Below are 20,393 nucleotides of genomic sequence, written 5' to 3'. Positions count from 1 at the left end.
AACTTAAAAATCTAATCCCTGCTCCACTTTAAGACAAGAAAGATGAGTTCTTTCACATGCAAGTATTCTGCATGCATGTGGTACATTAGTTAGGTTTATTAATGTTATAAGGTAAATATATTTCTCTCCAATAAGGAACCTTAAAGCTTCTGCAGTTTGTTGTTGGTTAAGACTACCTCACAGAAACGTCCTATAAGGTAATCTGTTAAAGTCCTTTTAAAAGTTGGTTTTCTTAGGTGCACAGCTTTCTTTATACGGCTGAGGTCTGCTCCATTTTGATCATTCCTATGTCACAGTCACTGATGGAGGGAAATCCAACCCTCTGCTCGACCCACTGGGCCACACTGAGCAGCTTCTTGTCCTCCAGAACTCGACCTACAAGCTGTAAACCAATGGGAAGTCCTCGTCTTGATAATGCAGTTGGCACAGTGACAGCAGGCAGACCTGTGATGAGAAAAAGTAATAAGATTCAGAGAAAATTCAAAGGAAGACAAGGCTGGTTCGATGTTAGAGACGAAAATCAAGAATTCTTTTGGTCTTTGGGGACAATTTTTATCTTTCCAGTAGTTGTAATGTCCTGACTTGATCACGAGCTTCAAAAGGACAAAAACAAAGTGAAAAAGGTGAACTGATTCTGTCACCACTAATCATTTCTCTTATTATTCTCGCTATGAAGTTGTTGAAGTATTAACTTTACTGAATCTGTGTGGGATGAAATGTTTTCAGTTACAGGTGTGGGAGTTCAGAGCATGTGTGTGCATCCACGATTCAGAAAACTTAAGGTTTGAATCTTGCCACACTTCCTGCCCAGGCAGTTTGATGAACTCCGTCTCTACTTCGTACCTGCGATGTTGGCAGGCTGGGTGAAGACGTCTTCCTGTACGCTGCGTGTGCGGTTGTCTTCCTGTGAAAAGTCACTGTAACGAGCTGCATCCGTTAGCGTGGTGGGTGTCAGCAGCACGTCAACTCCTGAGCCGAACACTGAGTTGAAATCATCCGCGATCAGCCGCCGCACTTTCTGGGCCTTCATATAGTAGTGCTGATAATTCCTGGAAATAGTGGTGTGAGCATGTGAACAGTTTATTCCTGCTTTTTTTTTTGGAGGTATCAGTTTATTATCAAACTTGAAGTAAAGCGTTATGACAATGGAGAAGAAAAGGTCAAAGTGATGACGTGGCACGTTTGATTTGGGTTACTGAGGGAGATTAACTTACTGTTTAAGCAGGAAGTAGTTCCCGGACAGTATCCTTCCTCTGACCACATCATTGAAGCCCTCGTGTCGAGTGGCGGCATACATGGCCTCTGTTGAGCTGTCCACCTCGCCCCGATGGCCTGAAACAAGTGTGAACAAAGTTAGCCACCTTAAACATTAACATGTGACATGTTGAAAACACGTCGACATGGCAGCTGCTGCAAAAGCTTCAAATCTAGAAATTTAACACACAACAGCTTGGACTGTACCGTACTCAAGCCCGTCAAAACGAGCCATGTTGGATGCCACTTCGCCACAACACAGGACGTAGTAACAGACGATGGAGTACTGGGTATGGGGGAGGGAAACTTGCTCCACCCGAGCTCCTGCCATCTCAAACATGTCGGCAACTCGACTCCACTGTGCTAGAGTGTCTTCAGACAGCCCGGGGGCATGGTACTCCTGACAGGAAGCAGAATTTAAAGGGTGTCAAACTCCAGTCCTCAAGGGGTGCTATCCTGCAGGTTTTAGATGTGTCCCTGCTCCAACACACCTCACTGATTTTTTGAGCTATTGTGAAGAACTTCACAAACTGTTGAACCAGATGTGTTGGAGCAGGGAAACATCTAAAACCTGCAGGACTGCGGTCCTCGAGAACCGATTCTGAACACCTCTGAGCTACAACCTTTTTTATTTTTGCAATAAAAACAGATTTTATTACGAATACACATAATATGTGATATATAGACACTATTTTCAGACAGCAGTCATCATTTAATGCCTTAAGAGACTTAAACTTTCATTCTTTTCCATCTTAGAAACTTTTTTTTGTTCCAAAGAACTACATCACCATCCTGAAAATTTACTTGATTGTTTAACATATATGTGATTAAGGAATAAGTCTTTTTAAATGTTATTTTATTTCACTGACAGTGTTATTAAATTAAAACTGCATAAATAAAGAAGTGTGACATATCTCACATTGCAACACAGAGTAGTGCAATTACTTTAGAATTGTGACATGCAAGCTTAAACTGTAAGTGTGTGTGTGTGTGTGCGCGTTTTTTTTTTTTTTAGGAGTAATCTTGTAATTTACCAAAGATAATGAAAAAAAATTTACTTTATCAAACTAGTTATATTTTCCTTTCAGAATTAGTAACCTTTAAAGGTTTTGTAAAATTCCTTCCTTTACTTGATGAGATCACTGTGAAACACATTTGCATCACACCTGGCTTTCTAGATATTTATGGCATGCCTTAAACATGCAGTTATCAGCCGTCCTGTGCTGGGCCATTTTTAACTCATCGGAGCAGAATAGAGCTTTTGGGAGCTAATACAAGAATATTTTGGTTCACCTTAGGGATGCCTATGCAGATGTTCCTCACATCAAAGTCTTCAGGAAGCTCTGTTGGTGAGGAGGGGGCAGGAACTGTGGTTGAGTCTCTAACATCAAGGCCTTGGAGGACACCTGTTAGGAATATCAACACCATCAGTCATGTCACATTCACAGAAATGCTGACGTCTCAGAGACTGTGGTCATCAAATGTTCCTCACCTAAGACGATGGCTGCATCATTGACGCTACGTGTAAATATTCCAGGGACATCCATGGAGTTGACCAATGGGATGAGGCCATGTCTGGATAGCAGACCATAACTGGGCTTTAGGCCAACAACGCCACACAAAGCTCCGGGGTTACGGGTTGAGCCGCCTGTGTCCGAACCCAAAGCCCTGTCAGGTGATCACCAAAACATTAAATGAAATTTCTCTTCTCTGTTCCTTGAAGTGGTGAGCATGAAGGTTGTTCTCTCACAGGTAGCTGGTGAGCGAGGCCACAGCTACAGCACTTCCTCCTGAACTTCCTCCAGTTACAATCCAGTCTGAGTCTGGTGCTGCTCCTGTCTGTGTTCTGTAGGGCTCAGCGTAGGTCCACGGGTTCTTTACCGGCCCGTAAGTCCCATCAGTACTGCCAGAACTGAGACGTAAACAAGCATAAACACCTTAAACACACCCATTTAAGCTGATACTGACACACTCTAACATTTCAAGCTTCAAACAAGACATGTCAGAGAGCCCAGGGGGGAGGGACATGAATGCAGGTTTATGAATCATCTTACATAGTGCTGAACCAGCTCCTCTGATTCTGTGCTGGTTTAACAAGGATGTCTTCTTGTGCTACGGCTGTGTGAAAAGACTAGCAAGCATAAGCATGTTGATGAAATCAACCTTACCCCATGGCAAACTCATCCATGTTGGTCTTTCCCATCAGAACAGCCCCTTGGTCCAGGAGCTTCTGTACCACTGTGGCATTGTAGGGTGGAGTGTAGTCTGTAGAGAATGCAGTATTTTTTAACATTACTCATTCACCATGAAATGGAAGTAATCCTAACCCTACCTCTCTATTTTGCAGAGGTAAGCTGCCCCTTTTACCAGAGTAGATGACACCTACTGTTTTATCCCTACAAGAGAAGGGCATCTTATGTCTGCAAAACAAATTGCTATTTGGGCCAAAATGATGTAACACACACCTTTAAGCATCCTGGAAGCACATGTGGTTTTGACATTCTTAGTGCAGAAGTTGTCCTTGACTGCAAAGGGGATTCCATCCAGGGGACCTAACGGGACACCTGAAACAAACAAAAAAAGTTCAAATAGTACCACTTACAACTCCACTCAGAGCAGACTCAGACAGAAAATCATGTTAGCACACCTTGTTGCAGCCTGGTTTCAGACTGCTGAGCCTGCTTCAGGGACAGCTCCTCTGTCACTGTGATGTAGGCGTTAAGATGCTGAGTTTTCTTGATGCGATTCAGACACTTCCTACAGAGCTCTGTTGGTGAGATTCTTCCCTCCCTGAACGCCAGGGACACCTGGATAACATTGATGAGACACCAGTGATGGGTGGTAACAATGAATCAGCACAAAAACTTTCAGTCCACCTTTAGCTTGGTTATATTAACATTAAATAATTTGCACACACATTATAAATCTTATTCTATTATTCCTTCTCCTCTTATTTTCCTTTTAATGGATAAAAATCTCATTCACTGTTATATATTTAAAGGGTATAATTTACCCAACTTTGAGAGATTCACTAATCTTTGTTTTCCTATTTACTCATCAACTTTTGATTTATTTATTGAGCTTACTCCAACTTTTTTTAATTGATTTTACTGAATTGACTTCTTGTTTTATTCAATTTATTTCTTAAGGAGAGGTTTTATGGTATTTATGAGCAGCTGGCGTTACTGAATTTCCTTCTGGGTTGATTAAACTTATCTTAAATTGTGACTGTGTACTTGTATTTTACTGTGCTGTAGTTTTAACATTATCATTTCAATTCCTTTGTTTTGATGCATTGTAATGTAAAAGTCCAACAAAGAACAAGAGTTAAAAAATCAATAGCTATAAAGTCTGTACAGCACATCAGTTAAATTCTTTGTATTACAGCTACATTCAACTGTATTGTTCCGATCTATTTTATCTATTTTATTTTAGCTTTTTCTTTCTGTTTTTATTTTATTTCGTTTGTTTGTTTTTTAATGCACCTGTTATTGCTTCCTGCATTTTTAATGTTTTATTTAAAGCACTTTGAATTGTCTTCTACATGAAATGTGCAACACAAATTAATTTGCCTTGCCTGTTTAAATAAACCACTATTCTTTTCCCATCATTTTTTTTTATTTTTGGTTTCTGCTGACCAAGCTTACATACACTACTTGAGATGCAATGATTAGATTATAATTCATGTGTCATTTAATTGTGGGCGCACATCAACAAATATAATAAATAAATAAATGCAAGAGTTAACATCATGAGCAGTGGATATGTATTTTAAGTTTGGATTTTATGCAGTAATTGATCCTCCAACTCTCAGCCAAACACTATTTTTGGACAAATTTATTTTTCTTTTCTCTGAAATTTAAATACTTTAACTTGTACCAGCAGGTGATTTAAAATAATTTGTATCTTTTATGTCGATACTTTAACGCTAGTGGTCGTTTATTTTAAAATTACGGTAAAACAAAATGCACATTTAATAATAATAAAAATAATAATAAAATAAACTTAAAATGTATGATTCATTATTAACTAATTTACCCTCTAGTGACTGACTATAAACTCAGCAACATTCACTCCTAAGTGATTACATGAAAGTGAGAGTGGTAGCTGTAAACAGATAAAACATTATTCTTACCTCTTTTAAAGTCAGGCTGAGCATGTTTGACTTCTTTTTGTTATAATCTTTCAAAATAAAAAACAACCTTAGGACAGTGCGCTACAGTAGAAGGCTGCCATGTTTGCTTGAACGGCAACGTCTAACAACGTTGTCTGTGATTGGACAACTCTTGATTATACAACGCTGTGATTGGTGGAGACGTTGCGCAGTGGCTAGGACACCGGTGGAAGAAGAGGCATGTTACGGAAGAGAAGGACGTTGCTTTGAAATCATTCAAAACTTGGGAATACGTTTATTTTATTATCAGACAAGTTAGAGGGGTTTTATATGAGAAGAAAATGCATACACTCAGAAATTAGTTGTGGTTTAAAACGAACTTTAAAACAGTGGCTTGTTCTAATTTAGTCGGCTACACTTGCTAATTTACAGTACTTTAAACCATTAGATTAGCATAAAGATGAGTTCTTCTGGAAATTTCGTGCACAGAAGATTGTTGCTTCAACTTGGTAAATCACTTTATGTCCACACACCCACTTCTAAACAAAGCAGCCAGAAAAGACTGATTAGTACCACCAGCAGATGTATGAATATCATGCCTGCCTGGGTTATTGATAAATATGGAAACAATGACATTTTGCGGTTCACCAGAAATGCCAGATTCCCCATCATCAACTATCCCAATGAGGTCATTGTTAAAGTGTTTGCAGCTGGACTAAATCCGTTTGATGTCCGCATGAGAGGTGAGTTTAAAGATTAATCAGATTTTTAACCTGCAGACTGTGATGAAAGAGTTGAATCTGAATTCCCTCCTAAAACGAAATAGAGAATTAAGATGCATTTAAGTTGTCCTTAAAACTAAATGAATACATGTTGTCAAATGTGTTTATGAGCTTAATGTAATCAGCATCTGAAAGAATAACAACACAGTTGAAATGCTTCATTTCAGGGGTATTTTATTCATGGGGTTTCAAAAAATGTATTCTTACCCCAAGTTTAATGAGTCCAGTGTCTTTCTTTAATAGTCAGTAGCATAGCCTTTGTTTTTTATGATTGCTTCAAGATGATTCTTGTGCATGTCCACCTTTCCTGTATGTCTCTTGTGGGATGTTAGTCCACTCTTCCTCGGCGAAAGCCTCAAGGTGGGTCAGGTTATTGGGTCTCCTAGTCATCACTCTGGTCTCTAAGTCTCACCAGAAGTTCTTGATCAGATTCAGATCAGGACTCTGACTTGGCCATTCTAGGACATTGACATCATTATCCTAGAACCATTTCTCCACTATCTGGCAGTATGTTTCTGATCATTGTCCTGCTGGCACTTCCAATTGTGGCCGAGCTGGACTTTCTCAGCAGATTCCTTCACATTTTCATCCAAGATCCTGATGTAATCCACATTTCTCATGATTCCTTAGACCTTGATGAGGTTCCCTGTACCACTGGAAGAGAAGCATCCTCATAGCATTACACTTTCACCACCATGTTTGACGGTGGACACTGTTCTTCGGCTTGTATGCTTCTCCTTTCTTCCTGCAGTATTTTGAGCATCCTTTTGGCCTGCGTCCATGGAGACCTCCTCTGTGCAGGACTCGCTCGACGATGGTGGACAGTGACACCTTTATCTCTGTGTGGTCAAGCGTTTCAATAAATGCCTTGGTTGTGGTCTGGGGATTGTTGTTGACCTCTGGGCAGATCTTCTGCCTCATGCACGCCCGCTGAGGCTTTTAACAGTGTAGAACCTTGTTGATTATGCTGTGGATGGTTGACACAAGGACATCATACTGCTTTGAAATGGCCTTGTAACCCTTTCGTTCACTGTGTGCATGCACAAGATATTGATGGAGGTTCTCACTGAGCTCCTTCCTCTTGTTCATGATTATCAGAAACTGAAAATGACCAGAAAAATCTTCCTTTATTTATACTCTTTTGGAAAGATGCTTTTTTTTTTATCATTGTTTAGCATTTGGTCAACAAAAGCTGTATGTATTCCGTCTGAACATATCTATTATCATGCAAATGCAGTTTAGCCAACAAATATGTGGATTTGTGCATCACACAGGATATGCAGAAAGTACACTCTGCTACCAACAACTTTTTACAACTGCAAAGTGTTATTTTCCATGGGTTATGAATATTTTTGAAGACAGTTGTATTTCCTGTGGTTGGTGTTTGTGTTAAAGAAGTCATTCTAACCACCTCCCCTTATACACTGTGGCTGTGTGGGAGTAGGTGGTTTGTAAATGGCATGAAATAAATTGCTCTTTCTGACTGTATCATATTGAAATTTGTTATTTATTTAATTGAAATGTTAGTTTTCTTGTTGAAAAATAGATAAAAAGATTAGTGAAGAATAATTGCATCTGTAAAAGAATAAGAAAAAAATGAGTTTAACTATGAATGATGAGTATAAATGAGTAAATGGAAAAGAAAACAAAATATTAAAGGATTATTTGAATATTTATTTTCTTCGTCCCTTCAGATTTTACAGTATGTTAAAAGTATGTAGTAAACACTTGTGTTTTTTCCTGCCGTTTTGTCTTATTTAGAGAAGATTTAGAGAAGAGTCTTTATTTAGAGGAGTAATAAAGACAGAAGGAAAGTGATGATATTATTCTGACGGCCCGTGAAAACTCCTGTTAAAATTATTTTTTCTTTTTTCTTATATTTATTTATGTGTTGGACATATTATATGATTAAGGTGCTATGCATTTTTAATTTAGCTTTTCCAAATAAAATATTTTTCTGTATTATTTTTCCCTTTTAATTCAATTTCCTTTTATAATGAAATTTTCTCCTCTTAATTGGCACCATAGCTTTTTTATTTACCATTTATTTCCTTTCTATAATAGTTATTCACAAAATGCAGTTTTGCATGTAGATTTCTTACATTTTTCTGCACATTTGTAAAATTTCTTACTTTATTTTTATTTTATTTATTTCTTACGTTTTTTTATTTTTGTTCTATCCCAGTTGCTCTTTTTTTATTTACTTAGTCATTTGAGTCTGTTTCGTTGCTTTTTGTGGAAAATACTTTGATTAAATTAGCAAATGTTACAAGCCAGCAAACAAAGGGTTGCTAGTTTCAGTTGTAACCTGGAAATCTCTCCCCATCAGGTGGCTACGGTGCGGCTACCCTGGCTGTGAAGAGGGACCCTCTGAATTTCAGACAGGCAGGCATGGAGTTCCCTCTCATTCTGGGAAGGGATGTTTCTGGGGTCATCATGGAGTGTGGCCTGGATGTGAAGTACTTCAGAGAAAGGGATGAGGTAAATAAAACTAACAAGCAGATGGGTTCAGCTGTACTCAGAAACAAAATGACTCATGTATGGGTGTGAAATATGAAGTCATAAGCGCTACAAACTAAAATATCTCTCTGTAGAAGCGGTGTGGTGAGAACAAGACGAGACTGAAGTGTTTCAGGCCTTCTGCTAAGCGGCTGAAATACGAGCCCTATGCTGATGGGCTGTAGTTTATGACACCACATGATGATGATAAGTTATCGTTTGATAAGTGCTATTATTACATCAAAGACACAAACCTGGTGTTCTTGTACGAGAGGCTTTTCTTGTCTGTGTAATGCCAACTAAACAGCAAAACCACAGTTTGTTTCTAAGCGGTCCACAAAGTTCACAAATATCTGTCCTATCAAGATAATACACTGCCATCTCAGCCTGAGTAGAAAAGCACGATGTGACTCCTCTCTGCTCCACATATCGGTACAAATAAAACCTCTTCCACCTCTTGCAGTGCAACAGCTTGTGGGTTTCTGTTGAGGCTTAGATGAGAAATCTTCCTGTTTTTTGACCACATGATTTTGGAGGCAAGTCTATGTGTTGTTGAGGTAATTGTTCTAGGTTTGTTTCTAAAAGAGGGCGGTTGGAAAACCTAGTTATTTTATTGCATTGCTGGTGGAGGCCCAAAATTGACAACCTAATAATATTTCTTTTCAGCTTTGTCCTTCGCATACAGAGATTTCTCTAAGATTCTTAATGATAATGTACCTAAAGAATGTAATCCATATATTATTTAAAAATTTCTGCTAGGGAATTTGATGACTGAACTTTTCACTTAGTGGTGAACCCCTACCTATCTTTGCTTCTGATAGACACTGTCATGCTGCTGAAGTTTTGACACATTTTCCAGTCTTTTCTTGCTTCTTTCTCTACCTTTTTTTTTATCATGCAGCTGCTGAATGAGGACATCCATTGGTGTGCAAAACCCCTTATTTCTTTGCTTTTTGCAGAAAAACAGGAAATACTTGTAGCAATTTAATTAAAAGTGAAATCATAAAAACTAATAGAACATATGAGGCATAAACAGTCCAGTTCTGAGGAGCTTGGATGTGAATATTTGGTCCGGGGAGGATCCATCCTCCATCTGACCTGACCAGTTCTTGTGTCATGTGACAGACCTCGGCATTTTCTCCCTGTTTCCCTTCCTTAGGAATGGCTTCTTGACAGCCATGTATCCATGGAGACCGTTTCTGATAAGGCTTCGGCCAACAGTAGACGCATCAGATGCATCTCTCAGGTCCTGGTTCAGGTCTTAGCTGGATTTGTTCCCTTTTTTCAGGTCCTCTTCATCTGCTGTAGATGGTTTTCTGTTTTTCAGAAATGCATCTAAAGAAATGGAAACAAATTATGTCTTTTTAACAGGCCAGTAACAAAAAGCCCAAAGATCCAATTTAAAAGAAGTTCTTTGTTTAGTGGCTCTTTTTATTATCTTATGAGCCTTTTCACACTTGAATAATTCATAGGTCAGAATTAAATGGTTTAACATCAAAAAAAAGGAATGCGGTTTGTACTTATGAACCAAACAATAGCCTGACTGGAAATGAGTCAGTATTTACAGCATTATTACTAAGGTTTATCATTTTTTACTCTATATTGATGGATGTTGTTGAGGTGGAAAATATTTATGAATCAGAATTTAATAGCAGGGTTTTCATGTGTATGTATATTTTTGCCAGAAAAGGTGTCCAGAGGGTGCAGAAAAAACAAAACAAAAAATCTTAGTTTCCCCTTCCCCCCGATAGCTGCACAGCATCATTATATGAATTTCCTGCCTCTGTCTAAATAGACTGAAACTAAATAAAAAAATACTTAAGCAATCAAGTTAGCTTTGTTGCTAATCTGTGACACATCCAAGACTCTAATCACCACCAAACCCCATCCTAACCCGTTATTTTAAAATGGAAAATAACTTATTTGTGTTTTAAATAATTAATGAATAATTCAACTAATTAAATGAGCATTTAAAGGGTTAAAATCCTGAAAATGATTAAATGTTTATTGATTTTAATCAGGGCTGAAGCTGATTAAGGTATTGAAGACAAAAAAAGAAAAAAATCTTGATGGATGAAGATTTTATAGCAGATTTTGTATTATGTACATTTTACCATTAAAGTCACCAGAGGGTAAATTTTCTGGTGTAAAGCCAGACTTTATTTCTACAAACTTTTAAAGGCAGTTTCCCACACCACATATTTGCTGAGTAATTCACACAGAGGAACAGAACTGACTCGCTGTGTGAGTGTGAACTGTGCAGGAGCATTTATGTGTGTTGGTGTGTCTCCTTCAGGTGTGGGCAGCCATCCCACCGTGGAAACAGGGCAGCTTGGCTGAATTTGTTGTGCTGAGCGCCAATGAGGTAATGCTCCGACTAATGTCTGCGATAACATCTAGAGCTCTTGTTGCTGTAAATATCGACTTCTGCTGGTGTGGATTTCATTTGATCACCATCAGTTTTGCTGCTTGTTTCCTTATTTTTGCTGTGAATTGTTTCAGTGACTTCTGCTTCTCCTTTTCACAAAAACATGCATGTCAACTGATTTTAAAATGCAAATATCCTTTTCATAATCTTGGGACTGTGCAACACCTCTAACTGCTGGTGTTCTTCATGTATGCTCAGATATCCCACAAACCAAAGTCACTAAGCCACATAGAGGCAGCATCTATTCCTTACGTGGCAACCACCGCCTGGTCGGCGCTGGTTAACACTGGTGGACTCAATAAGGAAAATTCTGCCAACAAACGGTGAGCGAACATGAACACAGACTGCTGGCTGTCGTTGATCTGGTCAGTTATTGATGCTCATTCAGAGCCCTCTGATGAGGTCTGGGTGATGTAAAGCATCAAACTCCATACATTTTGCTGCAGAGTGAACATGAATCCTAAAGATGTAAACTGTACAAAAATAGTGCAGTAAATGTCTGCTCTCTCTTTTTTCTTCCTTTTTGCAGGATTTTGATCCTCGGAGGATCCGGGGGCGTGGGAACATTTGCAATACAGGTAACCAGCGTTCTTAGGACACTTCACTGGGACCGTGACAGTTTCAGGCCACATCCATACAGAGATGAAACAATTTTGCTTTTAAGAAAAGTTTTTCCTACAGACGAATCTTTTCCAGAAAGATCCACTTAATTCCACAGAAAACTCTGTAGTACCAGGCCTGTAGGTGGCGCTGCAGCACTTCCACAAGTACACCAAAAACTAAAGACATGGAGCATGTGCAAATCTCCAGCAAAAAAGAAGCAGAAGAAGAAAAAGAGGGAGGTTTGTGCTAGTTGCACTGTCACTGTATACGTTCTGGAGTCTCAGAACCTCAGTGCTTTCTGGCAGTCTGGTCCGCGTTCAGACCAGGTTAACCAGAACCAACGTGGGAGGACCTTCCTCTGTGGGTGTAAGCGTCGGCAGCTTGTAGGTTTGGTCCTGGAAGTTGATGGCTAAGTCACCAGGCTCCTCTATAACCTATGGTTGACCAAAATCAACAATAGTCAGATGGCTGAGTGAATCTTATCAGATGTTAGGGTGTCACCATGAGCTTCTTTAAATCGCCAACATAAATTTAGGGCGCTAGGACCGAGGTCAGCTGTAGCTGCTGTGGTGGCTGTCCAGCAGCTGAAAAGATGTCTTTTTTCTGTTTTGGTATTCCTTCTTTACTTTCTGAAGCTGATTGATTTTTTGGTCCAGCCTTCTTCTTCTTGTTTTTTTTCTTTTTTTCTTTTTTGTAGCTTTATTGAAACAGTGTGCAATACAGCTTTTGTGTGTACACTGACAGCAAGCATTGTAATAATAATAATGATGGATTAGATTTATGTAGAGCTTTTCCCAAAGCGCTTTACATTGTATGCATTATTCATTTACTCCTCACTCATACCTGGTGATGGTAAGCTACATGTGTAGCCACAGCTGCCCTGGGGCAGGCTGACGGAAACGTGGCAGCCAATCCACGCCTCCAAACATTCATATCCACGTTCACACACCAGCAATGCCAACATTGGAGGCAAGGAGGGTGAAGTGCCCTGAATCCAGCTGTTGCCCACTGATGATGTTACAGTTCCCAATTGGAAGCCACTATTTATCGGTGCCCATTGAGAACTGACTTTTCAAGTTCAGAACCAACTTTTTTTTCAGTGTGAATGTGCTAACCGGTTCAAATTTAGGTTCAGAAACCGTCACCAGTGACATGAAAGGTATCTGGGGCCATTTCGTAATTTAAAAAAAATATTTTAGATAATAGATAATTTTCAAAAAATTAAAAAAAGATTCATCCAAGTTGATTAATTGGGATGGAAAAGGGTGGCGTTTGCATAAATACTGACTTTGGGCACCAGTTTAGAAGAGCAATGCTTTCAAGCTCCCAAAACGCCGGTTCTGTGTGGATGAAATGCCCAAATGATAAACAACTGAAGCAGAATCACCTTAAATCGTCCACGTGGGGACATCCCTCTTCTGCTCTATTTAAATGGAGACAGCTGTAAGTGAGCTTCTTGAGGGCCGATGCATCAAATAAAAAAATACCATTCCGAAAACAAGGATATGCTGTTTGCATGTGTAACTTCCACGCTACAGCAAGTCCTTTGCATCCTGTGTGTGCTTATGTACGATGGTGGTTTTTAGAAGTTTCCTAAGTGAATCTAAGATCAATTCTTCAGCTGTAGATATAGAGATAGATATAGCTCTTACTTATTTTGGCATTTATGACAGTTTTACTAGAATGAATATATATTTTTAAAAAACTTAATTATTTCCTAAAGTGAAATTAATAGTGAAAAAATCATGTAAAATCATATTGGAAAAAATAATATATAAGATAAGAAGGATAGGAGGGATTTTAGTGTGTCAGACAAAAAAAGCCAACATAAAGATGTAAATGCTTACCCATACAGCTAGAAACAACTCATAGCTTTCAACCAGAGTCGTTGAACTTCCTTCTTGACCTGCTGCGGCTCATATTACACAAACTTAACATTTAATCTCAATAATTTCTCATTTTGCTGCTTACAAAAACCAAGACATGTGAGTGTATTTTGGTCATACGTGATACAAATTACAGCTCATGAGACTAGAGGCGCTCATGTGTAAGGGTTGAACTTGTGTTCAGATGCTGAAGGCATGGGGAGCCCATGTGACGGTAACCTGCTCCCAGAATGCCGAGCGGTTCGTACGGGAACTCGGTGCGGACCATGTGGTGGACTACACGGCTGGACCTGTTGAAGAGCCGCTCAGCAAACTGGAGAAGTAAGAACATTCACAGCACAAGCAGCTGCACGAAAACCATTACTGAGAGAAATCGGAGACCAACAATCACACATTTTCTCTTTTTATGTTATTTTTTTCTGAGTCGCCACTCATTTGCCTCTGCTTGTGTCTCTTGTACACAAGATTTGACCTGATCTTGGATAATGTAGGAGGGGACACGGAGCGTTGGGCGCTGGGCCTGCTTAAGCCTTGGAGCGGAGCCAAGTATGTCACCCTGGTAACACCATTCCTGCAGAACACGGACAGACTGGGTATAGCTGATGGCATGATGCAGACTGCAGCTACAGTAGCCACCAAAGCCCTAAAGGTAATCCCAGCACACTGACATGGGTACACTGTGATTACATCTTTACTAAAGCTGTCACTTTACCTCAGCTGGTTCAAGTGCAGCTGTCTGTGATTGTTTTGTGTGCTTAGTAATGTTGCAAAAATTAAAAATATATTCCTAATTTACGAATTCATAATGGATTTAATGTTTTGATGTAATTAAATTGTTGGTAAAACATATATATTTATTTTACTATTTGATATTTTTTTAATGTTTCCTGAGCTGCAGTGCATCATGAATTATGAATCGTCTCTCTCCCAAGGGACTTCAGCGAATGCCGCTCCATGTCACTTAAACCTCATCATTATCCAGTGAACTTTGGCTTAACCGATTTCTTGTTGCAGCTTTCACATTTACGAATATGCCCAATTTTCCACTTCTCCCACGCAACTTTTATATTAATGAGTTTTTTTTATATTTTTCTGTATTTTTTCCACAAAATAGGGATTACTTTTATTCTACGGTGGATTCTTTTATGCATGGACAGACTTAAACTGTGGGTCTGTGGGTTTTGTCATCTCTGCAACTAGATGCACTTTACACATACGTGCAAAACAATAAATGAAAGGAAATAAAATTAGAATAAATAAATGAAAGAACGGATTAATTAATAAACCAGCTGTTTTTAAGATAGGTAGATTAAAGGTGCCAGACCTCATCATGCTCTAGGTAGGCGCTTAACCTTTTCTGTTCACATCCTGGGGAATAAATTGAAAGCCAGGCTGGAAAACATGCCAGCAGGAACAGAAAACTCTGCATCTGATAATCAGGTCTGAAGTTCAAATAAACTATTAGATTGTTTCAGTTGTGTCTCTTAAAGAGGAAACTGTTACAACCACAGATGACAGATAACATTGACTTCACTGTTTCCTGTATGAAAAAAGTCTCAGTTTTCCCAGCCTGATCATTTAATTAGTGTAGAGTCCATTTTAAGAGTCCAACTTTTAAATTTATTTATCTTCACCAGCTTCTCCACCATTATACTCTCACTTGGTCCCTCAGGTCAGCTGACCAGCTGCTCCTGGTCGTCCCAGGTTCTAAACAGAAGCTCAGATGGGACTGGGCTTCTCTATCAGCTCACGACCTACCTTGGTCCATTCAACAGCCCTCCTCCAAAATCTTAAAACCCATCTTTTACTTATTGGACTTCAACCCAACTGCTATCTATCAATCCATCTCAGATGTACATAATTTTGTTTCACCTGTTTCTGGTGTTAAAGCACTTTATAAATAAATTGATGCTGCATGCACACACTCCTAACATCCTGTCAGTTTGCCCACTGCAGCAAACATCCTGCAAAGCCGACTTTGCATGTGCAGCTTTTCACATTGGCTCTGTACATCTGTTACCACCTCTTCCTCTTGATCACACCACACAATCCACAGCAAGGACTTACACAGGCTGTTGTTTGCAGCTATAATGCATTAATACTTGAAAAAATCTATGCCAGAGGGCAGGAAATGTCCTACTTCCCAGAAATGATGTCAACCACTGCTCTAATTTATTATTAATATTTTTATTTTTTTTTATTTTTTTTGGTTTTGAAGAATTTAAAATAACACAAAGTAGGTTCAATTTTAAAGGACAGTAATTCACCTTATTGTCATCCCTGATGGTGCAGGTGATGCTCTGTCCTACTTCTGCTCCACTGGTCTAAGTATAGGTGTTAATCTTAGCTTAACATTTTTTTAATAGTCATAATAAAGTTTGTATTCCAGCTGTTGATGTTGACTGCAAACTTGACAGTAAAGTCCTGGTCATAATTTTTTCATGTTTACAGAAGGAAACTGTGACTTGCTGCATGAAACATAACAAGAGGTGGAAGTACTCTGGTTAAATTCAGGAAGAGTTTAAGTTCTCAACAGGTTTTTTTTTTTTTATGAATCTTTAGCTGCTCTGCAGTGTGAAAAACATGAGAGTTATTTATAAGAGTTATTAGATGGAAATGTCCAAAAACAATTTTCATTAGTTCACAAACAATAATAATACAGCAAGCAATGTTTTTATATCAATAGTGGATAAAACGACTAGTTTTGCCCACAATCCTTGGATCTGCATATGTATATATACACACACACATAAACACACATATATATATATATATATATTGTAGTATAGTCATTGTAGTATTTATTGCAATTACCAAGCTTGACTTTGTGATAAAGAAAGTAATAGATGTATATTTTTCATAGAATATTTCTATTATATGAATATGACGTGTTGTTTTATAGATATTTTTGAGGAATAGATAAAAATAAACTAAATAAAAAGCCAAATAGCATTAAAAATAAAGAAAAGCATTACTGTACATGTCTGTAGAAGTAAAATATTGTGGCGCTGTTTGTTTAGTAATTTATGTATCGGAGGGTTAATTCTGATCTATGTGGAAAAATATGTAAGTGACTTTTTTAATGTCTCATTTTAAATAACTTCATGTTGAGTTTTCTGCACCCATCTGTCAGGATTCATCCTTGGATCATGTTTTTGGTTTCATCATTTTAAAAGCAAAGGCTTGAATTCTTCGCAATTTTCTTTTTATGAATTAGTCCTTATAACAGCAAAACAAAAATGGTCTTAATAGATTTTCCTTCATACATTCACTCAGGTCCCTGTTGAAGGCACAAGGTTGTCAAACTGTGGTTCATGCATGCATTTGTTTTTTTTTAAAGTTCATAGAATAATAAAAATGTGGGCGGAGTCCTGGGACGGCCCCAGAGACAACAGTCAGTTTTTCTTCTGACATTTGTGGTGTTGTGACAAGATTAAATTTTTATCCCATGTAGTTGATTTAAATTATACAAAATAGACATATTTGTGTGTGTGTGTATGTGTGTGTGTGTGTGTGTGTGTCTCCTCACTTCCGTTCCATGATATAAACACATTTTCTGTGGTCTCTTCACACTTATAGAGACAGGGTTGTGTGTCATATAGTGACGCCATAGAAAGTTTTATCCTTCATCTGTTTCCATGGAAACAGCCACATGGCCCTTATAAGAGGATAAAACTCAATTGTTTTGTTTTGTTTGCTTGTCTTTTGTCTTTATCATGCCTGTGGTTGTGGGTTGATGCACCACATCTTCCACACCTTTTCTTTGTTATTTTCTGTAATCAATACTAAAATCTGACTAATTGTTCATATTGATGCTGCAAAAGTGAGTTTTTCTGCTCGCTGGTGCATTGTTTTCCTGCTGATGACGGCGTTTTTCTGCCCGGGGTTAAAAATGTTAGCATCAAGCCTGTTTGGTCCAGGCGCTGCAGCAGACGAGGACCGACGCATATTGAAGATTAGGATCAGCTCTGAGTGAAAGAAGTGGCAGGGGGAGGCTGCATGTGAGAAGAAACTGCAGACCTCCAGCTCTCACAAAAGCACTGTGTGAATATTCAGAAAGAGGACAGAGTGCAGATTTCTGGTGCAGCTGTATCAGTGGCCTCTTTTCTGAATAGGACTTAAAGGGAACTTACTAAATCACTCCCACACAGACACACTCAGAGGGTCAAACTCGATACAGGAATGAGTCTTATTGTCAGGAGGTGTAGTGAAGTTGCTTTGTTCTTCACAGTCATCTCACACACATTAGAGAGGTATTTATATAACAGCATACGTTCATATAAATGTTATTCCTTAATATCATCTTCTATAAAATTTCAGATTTTTTTCTTCTTCTGCCCTCCAGTGGATGTATTGATATAGTTTTCTGTAGTCCTTAATGCTTCATTTACAAAATAGTTGCTTCTAATGGTTTAGCACAGTTAAATGATTTGATTGAGAACATCGTAGAGATCCTGAGCACTAACAAGAAGACAGTAGTGATGCTGAGGGTATGAAATTGCAAACATGTGGACAAATGACGTAAATTTGGATGTATGATTTTTATCTGTATTAGAGAGTTAAAAGTAACTAATGGTTTCTATGTGATATGTGAGATTTTTTAAGAGACCAGCATGTTGATTGTTCACGTTTCAGATTTGTAAAAGGCACATTAAAGTCTAACTGCAGCAGACCTTTGCTTTAAAGAGACTTAAAACGCATCAACATTACATTCTTTCGTGTATTTTTCTTTTTCTGTTTTCTCTGCAGCATCTAGTCAAAGGAGTTCACTACCGCTGGGGATTCTTTGCACCCAGTGGTCCTGCATTGGATGAAGTCAGAGACATGGTGGATGCAGGACAGGTATGATGTCACATTAATCTTCTCTAAACTGACCAGTGAATGAGAGGGAGGCCACACAGACTTTTATTTGCCTAAAAGGGAATAGTCACAAAATATGTGTAAGATGAAGTCCGTCCTTTTAAGTTGGGATGTAGTATTCTTGTCTTCAGTTTACATAGAAATATGACAGCACTGGCATTGCTTATGTCTCTGAAGGAAATTGCATCAACTTCCTTCCTCAGTTATGTTTCAGTTTATAATGGTTATCATGACAGACGTTAAACCTCTGCTCTGACTTCCTCATTCTGCTCTCCGTCAGATCCGAGCTGTGGTGGAGGAGACGTTTACCTTTTCACAAGTTCCTCAGGCCTTTGAGAAGGTGGAGAAAGGTCATGCTCGAGGAAAGACTGTCGTCCAGATCAGCAAAGGGGGGTCATGAGAAACAGCAAAGACCTGTGAAGAGCGTGTCCATTTTTCTACGCAAACTGATAAAAAAATGAGCGGAGAACTGCTGGAAAGGTGCACAAACACGCTATCACTGTTGCTGCTTCTTCAGTGTGCAGCTTTTCTACCTGTAGTAGTTGTTTGGCTGCTGAAAATGTACACAAAAGCAAAACAACTGATCATTTTCTTTACGGTGTTTGGTATTTTATATTGCCTGGATGGAAGAGAAATAAAAAGCTTCTTAACAGAAAAGTCATTTAACCTGCCAGCTGATCAAACCTTTAATTTGATGTTTAACCTGAACTGAACATGTTCATGTTGCGATCCATGCTTGCAGAAAGCGGCTAACATTTTAAGCATCTCTCATTGTATTTTCTGATGTTGCGAACGTGCACATGCACACACCTAAGCCAGCACAGAGACCGGCTGAATGTGGGCAGTGCAGCTTTGAGGTCTTACCTTTCATATGGTAATATATCTGTGGTCTCAGACTAGCTACAGTCTTTCTTCAACAGGCTAAATGGTTTTACAGTCATTCAGCTACAACCTCAAACCAGACGAAAAATAAGTCTGGTATGAAGAATGTAATTAAGAAACTGTGATTCTTAGATCTCATATGTTTTTTCTTCACTGTAGACTGCATGTCTCATTGGCTTAATTTAATTTGCCTCTGTGTCTGTTAACATTTCAGGCTGCAAAACTTTCCAGAAAATGGTTAGGACAGGGCCAGTTTAAAACCAGGAATTATTAGACTTCTAGAAAATCATAATTACATTTATAATTTGGTCTAAAAGTAACACGAAAGTCTGAGTTTTAAGGATCAAATATGGACAGAGTATCTCAGCACTAGCTTCTTTAGATTGTGTTTGTACCGTTAAGAACTTGAGCGACCTTGAATTTTTTTTGTAATGATGTCTTCCTGTTTTGAAGAGCTTTTTTTCTTCTTTATAAGATAGTTCAAGCCTGAAATGTAAAAAAGTATATCTGTATACATATTAAAACTAAAAATCTTCACACAGTGTGACTTTGAGTCAGAGCAAAGCATTTTGTGATTTGGGGGTGTACAGTTCTGGTAACAGCAGAGCTCGGTGGCATGGCGATGTAGTGAAGTGTGAAGTCTGAAGTGTGGCATCGAGTTCCTCTTTTAGTTTCTTTTGCTTCAGACTTACTGCATTGTGTGGGATAGTTTTTTTTGCAGAAAGGTCTGAAATAGGAACTAAAATGTTTGATGCGTGAGTAGCTCGCACGCCTGAAGTAACAGACGATCCATCAAACTCCACCTTCCTTAAAGCTGTAAAGACCCAAATTTTTCACATTTATGTAGAATATTTATTTAACTTGTAGGTTTCATCAGGTTGGAAACATTAAAAAGGTCAGTAACATTGTGTGATTATCTGATGTACACTACCAGAACAAGAACGAAGTGGCCACAAAAAAAGGTCACTCTTATTTGGTTGGAGCAACAGTCGCTGTGTCATTGTTTCAATAAGCTTCGGCAATTTCACAAAATGTTTTTCCGTCCAGTGTTGCATTCATTTTTCACCAAAGTCATCTCTAGCACA

The 20,393-nt window shown here is 38.6% G+C and overlaps 2 protein-coding genes across 2 annotated transcripts in view; one reads left to right on the top strand and one right to left on the bottom strand.

Moving 5' to 3' along the window:
- qrsl1 (glutaminyl-tRNA amidotransferase subunit QRSL1) overlaps positions 1–5,499 on the bottom strand; it is a 5,608-nt gene extending 109 nt beyond the window's left edge. The window contains exons 1-11 of the mRNA XM_041972776.1: positions 5,390–5,499; positions 3,902–4,061; positions 3,720–3,818; positions 3,423–3,519; positions 3,005–3,166; positions 2,747–2,922; positions 2,548–2,660; positions 1,462–1,654; positions 1,215–1,332; positions 844–1,049; positions 1–444 (exon numbers count right to left, since the gene is read on the bottom strand). The exon at positions 1–444 is cut by the window's left edge and continues 109 nt beyond it. Of these exons, the coding sequence (XP_041828710.1) occupies positions 251–444; positions 844–1,049; positions 1,215–1,332; positions 1,462–1,654; positions 2,548–2,660; positions 2,747–2,922; positions 3,005–3,166; positions 3,423–3,519; positions 3,720–3,818; positions 3,902–4,061; positions 5,390–5,413 (1,542 nt within the window). The 5' untranslated portion in view covers positions 5,414–5,499 and the 3' untranslated portion in view covers positions 1–250. The remainder of the gene's footprint in view (positions 445–843; positions 1,050–1,214; positions 1,333–1,461; positions 1,655–2,547; positions 2,661–2,746; positions 2,923–3,004; positions 3,167–3,422; positions 3,520–3,719; positions 3,819–3,901; positions 4,062–5,389) is intronic.
- An 82-nt stretch (positions 5,500–5,581) lies between these two features.
- rtn4ip1 (reticulon 4 interacting protein 1) lies at positions 5,582–18,930 on the top strand. The gene is made up of 9 exons (XM_041972897.1): positions 5,582–6,111; positions 8,480–8,631; positions 10,946–11,014; positions 11,276–11,400; positions 11,607–11,655; positions 13,751–13,887; positions 14,032–14,215; positions 18,316–18,408; positions 18,707–18,930. Exons 1-9 carry the CDS (start codon positions 5,829–5,831, stop codon positions 18,824–18,826), a joined length of 1,212 nt encoding a protein of 403 aa, XP_041828831.1. The 5' UTR covers positions 5,582–5,828; the 3' UTR covers positions 18,827–18,930.
- The last annotated feature ends 1,463 nt before the right edge of the window (positions 18,931–20,393 follow it).

Source organism: Melanotaenia boesemani, chromosome 20 (assembly GCF_017639745.1).
Source record: "Melanotaenia boesemani isolate fMelBoe1 chromosome 20, fMelBoe1.pri, whole genome shotgun sequence".
Taxonomy (NCBI): Eukaryota; Metazoa; Chordata; class Actinopteri; order Atheriniformes; family Melanotaeniidae; genus Melanotaenia; species Melanotaenia boesemani.
Note: the sequence above shows the minus strand (reverse complement) of the source record. Positions and strands in the feature narration are given on the sequence as shown.

Coding starts and splice junctions, on each gene's coding strand:
- rtn4ip1 (XM_041972897.1), top strand. CDS start 5,829: ATGAGTTCTTCTGGAAATTTCGTGCACAGAAGATTGTTGCTTCAACTT. Junction 11,015..11,275: donor TTGTGCTGAGCGCCAATGAG/GTAATGCTCCGA, acceptor ATGTATGCTCAG/ATATCCCACAAACCAAAGTC. Junction 14,216..18,315: donor TAGCCACCAAAGCCCTAAAG/GTAATCCCAGCA, acceptor TTTTCTCTGCAG/CATCTAGTCAAAGGAGTTCA.